This window comes from Rhinopithecus bieti, unplaced genomic scaffold, assembly GCF_001698545.2.
Source record: "Rhinopithecus bieti isolate Rb0 unplaced genomic scaffold, ASM169854v2 scaffold_5948, whole genome shotgun sequence".
Lineage (NCBI taxonomy): Eukaryota > Metazoa > Chordata > Mammalia > Primates > Cercopithecidae > Rhinopithecus > Rhinopithecus bieti.
Window position 1 is genome coordinate 3079374 of NW_016805422.1, and position 11386 is coordinate 3090759.

The 11386-nt window shown below is 42.8% G+C and overlaps 1 protein-coding gene across 1 annotated transcript in view; it reads right to left on the minus strand.

The window, feature by feature from the left end:
• Positions 1 to 474: 474 nt before the first annotated feature.
• The window catches only part of QNG1 (Q-nucleotide N-glycosylase 1), a 28750-nt gene continuing 17838 nt past the window's right edge, over positions 475 to 11386 (minus strand). Inside the window, exon 4 of the mRNA XM_017872378.1 lies at positions 475 to 643. Within this exon, the coding sequence (XP_017727867.1) occupies positions 576 to 643 (68 nt within the window). The 3' untranslated portion in view covers positions 475 to 575. The remainder of the gene's footprint in view (positions 644 to 11386) is intronic.

The following is an 11386-nucleotide window of genomic DNA, read 5'->3' on the forward strand; positions in this document are numbered from 1 at the left end:
AAAAAAAAAAAAAAAAAAAAAAAAAAAATTCTCATGTCGTAGCTTCTATAGGTCAGAAATCTGAGCATGGGTTAGCTAGATTCTCTACTTCAGAGCTCTCACAAGGTTGCAATCGAGGTATCAGTCAGGGCCATGATCATTTCAGGGTCAACTGGGGCAGAATCTGTTTCCAAGCTTCTGTAGTGTTTGGTGGTAGGTCTTTTCTTTTTTTTTTTTTTTTTGAGATGAAGTCTTGCTCTGTCGCCCAGGCTGGAGTGCAGTGGCACAATCTCGCCTCACTGCAACCTCCACTTCCCTGGTTCACACCATTCTCCTGCCTCAGCCTCCCGAGTAGCTGGGACTACAGGCGCCCACCACCACGCCTGGCTAATTTTTTGCATTTTTAATAGAGATGGGGTTTCACTGTGTTAGCCAGGATGATCTCGATCTCCTGACCTCGTGATCCACCCTCCTCGGCCTCCCAAAGTGCTGGGATTACAGGCGTGAGTCACCACGCGCAGCCTGTTTGGTGGTAGTTCTTGAGTGCTGTTGGACTGAGGGACACATTCCTGCTGGCTGTTAGTCAGAGGCTGCCCTCAGTTCCTTCCCCTTAGTTCCTTGAACAGGTGGCCCTCTGGATCACATTGGGCATGTAAGACGAGCCCTGGAAAGAAAAACAGCAAGAGAGAAGTCAGAGTCACTTATAACTTGATTGTAGACAGGATATCCCATCACCTTTGCCACATTCTGTTCATTAGAAGCAAGTCACTGGATCTATTCCACATTCAGGGGATGGGGTTGCATGAGAGTATGACTACTAGGAGGCAGGACTTATTGGAGGCAACCTTTATTTCCTCCCCCCCTCCACCCCATGCCCTATTCTGATCACCAAATTCTGCTTGTTTTATATCTGAATATTTCAAATCCTTTCTACTCTAGTTCAAGATCTCACAATCACTCACCTAGACTACTGCAACAGCCTACTAACTAGTCCCCCTGTCTCCAGTCTTGCTCTTACATATCCACCCTCCACACCTTCTACACTGATCTATCTACGACATGAATCTCACTGTCTGTCCTTGACCTAAAACCTTTCTGTGATGGCATGGAGAATACCATTCCTTAACAGCTGGAACAGGAAATCCATGTGTGGACAGACAAGTTTTGCTGAGAAGATGCTTTGCTAGCCTGTCCCTAGGCGGAAGATAAGCCTCCTAAGCCTGATTTGGTTAGTCCCCAAGCTTCAGAGAGGAGGGTGTTGTTGCTCATATGAGACAAGGGGAAGAAAATTTGACTGCTCTTGAGAAGGAATGAGGAAGATGGGGAAAGGGGGTGGTGTTGGGAGAAGTTGAAGCAGAGAGGAGGCAGGGGATAACTGATAAGGGAATCCCAGGGATGCTGGGAATGGCTAATGGTGGCATTTATTGATTGATTGATTGAGTCTTGCTCTGTCACCCAGGCTGGAGTGCAATGGCACAATCTTGGCTCACTGCAACCTCTGCCTCCCAGGTTCAAGCAATTCTCCCGCCTCAGCCTCCTGAGTAGCTGGGATTACAGGCGCACGCCACCACGCCCGGCTAATTTTTGTATTTTTAGTAGAGACAAGGTATCACTATGTTGGTCAGGCTAGTCTCAAACCCCTGACCTCGTGATCTGCCCACCTCAGCCTCCCAAAGTGCTGGGATTCCAGGCGTGAGCCACCATGCCCAGCCAGTAGTGGCCTTTATGTTCCTGCTGTGAAGTGTGCAATTCAACCCCCTTCCTCTCTCTCCCCTGCAAAATCTTCAATGATGTCTGTACTGCTAACTGACACATTTGTCCAGTCTGGTGCTGGACAAAACCAGAGGTTGACCATGTGGACCTAGAAGGCAGAAGATTAGAAGAAAACCGAAGGTGTAGTGGGTCATTTCTGCAACCCCAGCACTTTGGGAGGCTGAGGCAGTAGGATCAGTTGAAGACAGGTGTTCAAGACCAGCCTGGGCAACACAGTAAGAACACCTTCTCTAAAAAAAAAAAAAAGAAGAAGAAGAAAGAAAGAAAAAAAAATTAGTTGGGCATGGTGGCATGCACCTGTAGTGCCAGCTACCTAGGAGGCTAAGGCAGTAGAATTGCTTGAGCCCAAGAGTTGGAGGCTGCTGTGATCTATGATTGAGCCACTGCACTCCAGCCTGAGTGACAGAGCAAGACCCTGTCTGTAAAGTAAAATAATTTTTAAAACTAAAATGAAAAATCATAAGATGTAAAATGTTCAACAAAATTCACTAAAATGATAACCACCATTATCTCTGGATGGTGGAGTTAAAGGTTGCGATTTTTTTAAAAGACATGGTCTTACTCTGTTGCCCAGGCTGGAGTGTAGTGATTTGATCACAGGTCATTGTAACCTTGAACTCCTGGGTGCAAATAGCCCTCCCCCCTCAGCCTCCAGAGTAGCTAGGATACAGGTGCACACCACCATGCCTGGCTAATATTTTAACTTTTTTTTGTATTTTTTTGTTTGTTTGTTTGTTTGTTTTGAGATGGAGTTGCACTCTCGTCACCCAAGCTGGAATGCAATGGCATGATCTCGGCTCACTGCAACCTTTGCCTGCTGGGTTCAAGCGATTCTCCTGCCTCAGCCTCCTGAGTAGCTGGGATTACAGACATACACCACCATGCCCAGTATTTTTAGTAGAGACGGGGTTTTGGCATGTTGGCCAGGCTGGTCTCAAACTCCTGACCTCAGGATACACCCGCCTTGGCCTCCCAGAGTTCTGGGATTACAGACGTGAGCCACCACGCCTGGCCTAATTTAATTTTTTGTAGAGATAGGGTCACCTTATGGTGTCTGGGCTGGTATTGAACTCCTGGTCTCAAACCTTCCTTCCCATATTGGCCTCCCAAAGTGCTGGGATTAGAGGTGTGATTCACTGTGCCTAACCTGTTATTTATCTTTATGTCTCTATTTTTGAGCACAGTCAATGTCTAATACATAATAGATAACTAGCACATCCCAGAGAGTCAGTGAATGTTTACGGAAATAAAAAAAATAAAAAACAGAAAACAGTTAACTTGCTAAAGCCTACATGGTTAAGTGGCAAAGGCAAGACTGAAGCTTCCATCTGTCAGATGACAAAGTCAACACACCTCCCCAGAGGCTGAGCTGAGCAGAGCTGCAGTTTTCTACATAATGCATCTCAAGTTTTGTTGTTTGTTTTACAGCTGATTGGCTCCAAACATGGACTCCAAACATGGTTCCAAACACAGACTATATATGGCATTTGATTGATATGTACCTTAGTTCTCTTTTAATCAATAACAATTACCCTCACCTTTTAAAAAATTATGGTAAAATGTACATAACATAAAATTGACTATCTTAACACTACTGAGCTGTACACTTTAAAATGGTTAAGTACTTGCCGGGCACGGTGGCTCACACCTGTAATCCCAGCACTTTGGGAGGCTGAAGCGGGAGGATCACCTGAGGTCAGGAGTTCAAGACTATATGGCCAAAATGGCAAAAGCCCATCTCTACTAAAAATACAAAATTAGCTGGACATGGTGGTGTATGTCTGTAATCCCAGCTACTCGGGAGGCTGAGGCAGGAGAATTGCTTGAACCCAGGAGACAGAGGTTGCAGTGAGCCGAGATTGCACCACTGCACTCCCGCCTGGGCAACAGAGCAAGACTCCATTTCAAAAATAAATACATATGTACATACATAAAATGGTTAAGTAGCTTCACACTGTTGTACAGCCAATATCCAGAACTCATTTCATCTTGGAGAACTGAAACTGTACACCCGTTAAACAATAACTCACTATTTCCTTCTTTCCCTAACCCCTGGCAGCCACCATGCTACTTTCTGTCTCTATGGATTTAACTACTCTAGGTTATAGAAGTGGAGTCGTAGGGTATTAGTCCTTTTGTGACTGTTTCACATAGTATGATGTCCTCAAGTTTCATCCACGTTGTGCATATATCAGAATTTCCTTCCTTTTTAAGGTTGAATTAATATTCCATTGTATGTATGTGTAACAATTTATCCATTCATCCACCGATGGCCACTTGGGCTGCTTCCACCTTTTGGCTATTGTCAATTATGCTGCTATGAACATGTATGCATAAATATCTCTTTGAGAACCTTTCAGTTTTGGGGAGTATTGCTGTGGATTGAATGCTTGTGCTCCCCAAAATTCGTATGTTGAAACCCTAACCCCCAACGTGATAGTATTTGCAGGTAGGGCCTTTAGGAGGTAATCAGATTTAGATGAGGTCATGGGGGTTGAACCCCATGATGGAATTAGTGTCCTTTTAAGAAGAGGAAGAGGCCGGGTGTGGTGGCTCTCGCCTGTAATCCCAGCAGTTTGAGAGGCTGAGGTGGGAAGATGGCTTGAGGCCAGGAGTTTGAGACAAGCCTGGGCAACAAGGGGAGACCCTGTCTCTACAAAATATTTACAAATTCCCTGGTTGTGGTAGCATGTGCCTGTAGTCCTAGCTACTTGGGAGGCTGAGGGTGGGAGGATCAACTGAGCCCGGAAGGGTGAGGCCACAGTGAACTGTGACCATGCCACTGTATTCCAGCCTGGGTGACAGAGTGAGACCCAGTCTTAAAAGAAGAAAGAGACAGAGAGAGGAAGGAAGAGAAGGGAAGGGAAGGGCAGGGGAGGGAAGGGGACGGGAGGGGAGGGGAGGGAAGGGAGAGAAGAAGGAAAGGAAAGGAAAGGAAAGGAAAGGGAGAGAAGAAGGAAAGAAGGAAAGGAAAGGAAAGGAAAGGAAAGGAAAGGAAAGGAAAGGAAAGGAAAGGAAAGGAAAGGAAAGGAAAGGAAAGGAAAGGAAAGGAAAGGAAAGGAAAGAAAGGAAAGGAAAGGGAGAGAAAAGGAAAGGAAAGGAAAGGAAAGGAAAGGAAAGGAAAGGAAAGGAAAGGAAAGGAAAGGAAAGGAAAGGAAAGGAAAGGAAAGGGAGAGAAGAAGGAGAGGAGAGGAGAGAGGAGAGAGGAGAGAGGAGAGGAGAGGAGAGGGAAAGGTGCTATTTGTCCTATAGGATTTCTCACACTTTAGAATTGGCTGATCATATACTGTATTTTCATTTAACTTGTTCCTCTGTTTCCTACATTTCCTGTAAACCAGTAAGTTAGATCTAGATTCTTGATTAGATTCAGGTTCAATTCTTCTGGCAAGAATAATTCATAGATGGGAATATGTACTTCCTGTTGCAACACACCAGGAGGCATGTAATGTTTGCATATCCTGCTTTTGGTGATGTTAAGATTATAGATGAGTACAGATATTTTTCAGTGTAATTCATCCATTAAAAAGTTCCTCATCGGCTGGGCATGGTGGCTCATGCCTGTAATCCCAGCACTTTGGGAGGCCAAGGTGGGTGGATAACCTGATAGAGGAAAAGCTCTTCTTTATAGAACAATACCAGCTAATGAATGCAAAAAGGAATATTAGAACATTACCATTGTGCAACCCCTAATGAAATAATAGATATGGGAAATGATCCTCAATGGTTTCTAGGTAAATGTTGATGAGGAACTATTTTTTTCCAGACAGTCTCCTTCTGTTGCCCAGGCTGGAAGTGCAGTGATGCCATCTTGGCTCACTGCAACATCTGCCTCCTGGGTTTAAGCGATTCTCTTGCTTCAGTCTCCTGAGTAGCTGGGACTACAGACATGTGCCACCATACCCGGCTAATTTTTGTATTTTTAGTACAGATGGGATTTCACCATATTGGCCAGCCTGGTTTCAAACTCCTGACCTCAAGTGATCTGCCCGCCTTGGCCTCCCAAAGTGCTGGGATTACAGGCGTGAGCCATGGCGTCTGGCCTAGGATTAGTGCTTTCTTAGGACCAACTTAGAAAATAGCCTTTCCCTGGCTCTTTTTCAACAGCTCCCAATCTAAAATGATCCCCCACTGCTGAAGAGTTCTGAACATATGAAGGTATTGAAGGCAAAGTTGTCTTGGGTGCCTATCATCCCTTTCCTTTCTACTAGCAGCCTTTTTTTTTTTTTCATTAAGAACTAACCCTGATCTACCTGGTAGGCCAGGCAATCACGAGTGGCCCTTGCTTCCAGACCAGGGTCAGGGACCTAGGACCCAAACCAGGCTCCTCAGTCAAGCCTCTGATTTTTGCTTGGGTTATTGACAACAACTTGCACTCTGTTTCCTGGAATCACCAGATGTTATAATCATCTCTTTCAAGGAGCAAAAAGAAATATGAAGTATATGGCTGGAAGCGGTGGCTCAGGCCTGTATTCTCAGCACTGTGGGAGGCTGAGGCAGGCAGATCACCTGAGGTCAGGAGTTTGAGACCAGCCTAGCTAACATGGAGAAACCCCGTTTCTACTAAAAATACAAAAAATTACCCGGTGTGGTGGTGTGCACCTGTAATCCCAGCTACTCAGGAGGCTGAAGCAGGAGAAATGCTTGAACCCAGGAGGTGGAGGCTGCAGTGAGCCAAGATTGTGCCATTGCACTCCAGCTTGGGCAACAAGAGTGACACTCTGTCAAAAAAAAAAAAAAGAAAAAAAAGAAAAGAAATATGAGATACGGTCTTTGTGCATTTTAATCCCTAGACTGTAGTTACATGATCATGGCTAAGGCCAGGTCTATCCCTGGACTTATTTTGTTGATCACTACAATTACTTTTTCACTATGCTAGTTTTAGTTTGATTTATTTCATTTAAAACTAAAATATCCTTAACCCAAAGGGCTAAAAGAAAGGAAAAGATACACAGTGTATGGAAAAAAGAGAAATTTAGCTGAATGGCACAATAATATGTTTCTCCAAACTTCCAATTGTTTAGTCAATAAATTGTATACCTGCAAGGAATTTTACAAATTATAGGCATGCATCACATAACAATGTTTTGGTCACCCATGAACTGCATACACCATGGTATTATATGGTATCCCATGAGATTATCCCGTCCCAGTGGGACAAGACCAGACACAGAACCTTCAATTCCTTATTCTTTTTTAAATTTTTTTTTTTTTTTTTTTTTTTTTTTTGTCTGTAGAGACAGGGTCTTGCTGTGTTGCCTAGGCTGGTCTTGAACTCCTGGGCTCAAGTGATCCTCCTGCGTGGGCCTCCCAAAGTGGTGGGATTACAGATGTGTGTCACCATGCCCGGCCCAATTCCCCATTCTTTGTCTCTCTACTAGAACTCTTTGTCCACCTAAAACCAGCGTGACACAGAGATAAATATTTCCTGTTTGGCAATTGACTGAGACTTCTGATTGCAAAACAATCCCACATGGAAGTCCTCCACCTGTAACTTCTATACTCCTCCCTATAAAAGTCTAAGGCAAAATCACCCTGCTAAGAGACTCTGATCTTAGGATTTGGAATGCTTTTCCTATTGTAATAGCCTGAATAGATCAATTCCCTTACTTGTTTAGGTTTTGTATTTGACTAAAGCACCCACCAAAAAGCTGGAAATTTTAAACTAAAGCAAAAAATAAAAAATAAAAAAAAAAGTTCAAGCACACCTAAAGAAAGATGGGTCACAGAGTTCCAAGGAAAAGGAAGATCTAGTTGCCTCAAAGCTGATCCCCTAAGTCATATACAGTCATTAAATCTGCATCTGGGGCAGACTGGGGTGCCAACCGGATTATTAAGCCATTATCCATTCAGCTTCAGGGGAGGGGACACTGTGAGGAAGCTCAATACATGATTTCTGAATTGAATGAAATGAAATCTGTTAATTTGCCTTGGTGCTAATTAGGGGAAAGTTTAAGGTTGATAAAGGAAAAAAAGCAGCCCCTGACAAAAAACTGGCCTGGCACCCACAGCTATACCATGTTAGTCTTCTGTTGGACATAATCTCACAGAATACTAATATCAGAAAGGTTACTCAGAGACCATGATAAAGTAAGACTAAATAAGGCCACTTCAGAATTTTGCATAACTACAGACAAATACAGGGGCACAGTGCCATGCAAAGTACCTAAACATCCTATCTCCACTAAAATGAGTGACTGCCAACTTTTTTTTTTTTTTTAACCAACAAGAGCTTTATCCTTACTCTTGTCTGCCCTCCCTATAGATAAAATTTGAGGCAGTCAATGGTAGAGCAGCCGATTGTATAACTGATCCTTTTTTCTGACAGTATCCAATCTCAACAGAACAGTTTCCTTAGACCCTGCCCCAAATAATCCTCCTACTGAGACATCCCATGCTACAAGTAATAAATCTAACCTGTTTACTTTGGTTGGAAGGCATTGACAAGGTGCCTTGGCTAAACAACTTGAATTTGTAGAGCTAGGCAAATCATGAGGAAGCCTCTGAAGAAAAATAATAGAAATTTGTATACAAAATGAAATATTTTATAACTGATGGCAAATCAAAGGCTACTAAAGGAAACTGAGTCACCAAGGAATTAGAAAAGACTTCTCTGAATGGAGGGCTGTGCCAGGGAGTTTCAGGAGGCTGTGCACATTTTCATTATCTTTAAAAGCGTGTGCAGCATGAATTAACACAACTGAAAACACTTTCAGAACTTAATTCTACATTCCATTCTCTTCTGGAACGTCAGGAGCTATGCCCATGTTAATTATGTTCCCCCAGACTACCCTGAAAGCCAAGAGGGATGTTATCTCCACACAAATTCCCAAACACCAAAGATGTTAGAACTAGCACATTACCATTTTGCAATCCCTAATGAAATAATAGATCTGAAAAATGATCATCAATGGCTGTTAAAGCCATTAGGTAAAATGTTATTTTAATGCTCTTAGTCTGTATCAGCTAAGAAAATTATAAAATCCATGTAATGGGTGGCAAAAACTTCTTGCTGTTTCTCAGTATCCACCTATACCTTTTTTTTTTTTTTTTTTTTTTAGACTGGGGTTTCACTCTGTTGCCCAGGTTGAAGTGCAGTGGTGATCATTGCTCACTGTGGCCTGGACCTCCTGGGCTAAAGCGATCATCCTGCCTTTGGCTTCTCAAAGTGCTGGGATTATAGGAATGAGCCACTGAGCCCAGGCCCATCTGTACTCTTTACACAGTGTACCTGGTACCCAATGCCCATAATACATGCCTTTCCTAGCCTTCTTGGCAGTTAGTTGTGGTCACGTGACTAAATTCTAGTAAGATGAAACCAAAATGGAATGTGGTGGCTACCAGAGCCTTTCTTATCAACGCTTTTTGTTTGTTTTTTCTTTTCCTTTTTTTTTTTTTTAAGCGATTGGATTTTGCTACATTGCCCAGGGTGGACATGAACTCCTACCTCAGTCCCTCCCCACCACCCAGTGGCTGAGACCATAGGAACGAGCCACCGCACCTGGCTTCAGCCCTTTGTACTCTTCTTTATTGCTTCTTCAATCCTGCTACTAGATTAGAATGCAGGCATCCGGGATTGTGATTCCAGGTTATGCTCCGTGTCAGAAGAGAAAAGGCAGCTGGGTGTGGGAAATCACGGCTCACAGCTGTAAACTCAATGCTTTGGGAGGCCCATGGCAGGAGGATTGCTTGAGCCTAGGAGTTTGAGACCAGACTGAGCAACATAGTGAGACCCCATCTCTACAAAAAATTTAAAAATTAGCCAGGTGTAGTGGCATGCGCCTGTGGTCCCAGCACTTTGGGAGGATTGAGTCCAGTTCACGGTTACAGTGAGCTATGATCTCACAACTATATTCCAGCCTGGGTGACAGTGAGACCATCTCTAAAAAAATAAAAAATAAAAAAAAAGAGTGGAGGAGAGGAAAAAGGGGGGAGGGGAAAGAAGCGAAGAAGAAAGAGAAGGGCAGAGAAGTAAAGGGGAGAAGAGGGAAAGGGGGAAGGGAGGACAGGGAGAAGTGCAGGAAGGGTGGCAGGAGCAGAGGCCCAGAGATTACACTGGAAACTGTTATGATGCTTTCTGGTGCAAGTTACAGAATACTAATTCAAGATGCTGGAAATAATAAGGTAATGTGTTTGTTATCTCACATATGAAGTCCATGGATAGGATGGGCTCAGGAATGAAAGGTACAGCTGGGCTCTAGCTCCACAAAATGGCTACCTGCATGATAGCAGGTATCATGCTAAAAGCATTGCTCAGAGGAAGAAAAGGGACCTTTGTCCTGTATCTCTTTCTTAAAAGTGAAGAATCCTTTTCTAGAAGCTTCCCAGCAGACTTGTCATCCAGCATCACTGTCCAGAACTAGATTATATACCCGTTATCAAAACAATCACAGGCAAGGATGGTAAAGTGACCAGGACTAGTAAACCATTCATACAAGATCTATCTCTAGAACTGGGGGTGGGATCACCATCCCGAGTCACACAGGACAGGGATAGACAGAGGACCACTACTATGGTTGTGCAAGTTGTGTACTGCACAACTCCAGGAGGCCTCACTCGTAGTCAGTCATTTGTAAGGTTATTATGACAAATTTCCAATAGATGGCAGTAAAGTGCCTGGGAAAAGGGCATCTTTTTCTGACTTCTGAAGTCACAGCAAGCAGACAAGGTAGATACCTAACACAATCAAGATTCTGTTAGAAAGAACGTGGCGGGGGTGGTGGGAAATGAGTACTTGACAGGTAATGAGAGTTCTGCAGCAGAAAGTAAATAATCTAACTTACAGTAAATCTTTTAAAATTATATATGGTAAAAAAAAAAAAAGAAAAAAATTATATATGGTAAATTCTATTTTAATGAAATAATCCATTCCAGGTTTAAGAAAATCTTGAATATTTTATTCAATTCCAATATAGTTACTCTGCAAAAACAAATTAGACAAACAGATATCCTAAATTGAAAATCATGATGTACAAAACCCACTATCATTACCAAAAAAAAGTTTAAAATAAAGTGTCAAGATTGATTTTTACAAGAACAGCATTCATACATCAAAAACCTCTCTCTTTTTTATACCAAACGATTAAGGTATACTGAAAATTACTATACCTCAAGAAAATATATCAACAGATGAAATATTATCACTGAAGATTAGTCACATAAGGCATGATTAGTTTTAAGAAATTTAAATAAAATATTAAAGTTCCTTCACTATTTCTGTCAACTGCATGTCCACAGGAAAAAAAAAAGTCAAAACTAAACAGGCAGACAAATGATAAAGTTGGGAATATACAGTGATATATCAGGAATTTTTTTTTTTTTTGAGACAAGGTCTCCATCTGTTGCCCAGGGTAGAATGCAGTGGTATGACCGTGGCTCACTGCAGCCTCAAACTCCTAGGCTCAAGCAATCCACCCTCTTCAGCCTCAGCCTACTACGTATTTGGGATTACACAGCATGCCACCACGCTAGGCTAATTTTTAAATTTTTGTAGAGATGAGGGTCCCCCTATGTTGCCTAGACTGGTCTTGAACTCCTCACCTCAAGTAATCTTCCCGCCTTGGCCTCCCAAAGTGCTAAGATTATACATGTGAGCCACTACATCTGGCCTAGGAAGTTTTTTTTTTTTTTTTTTTTT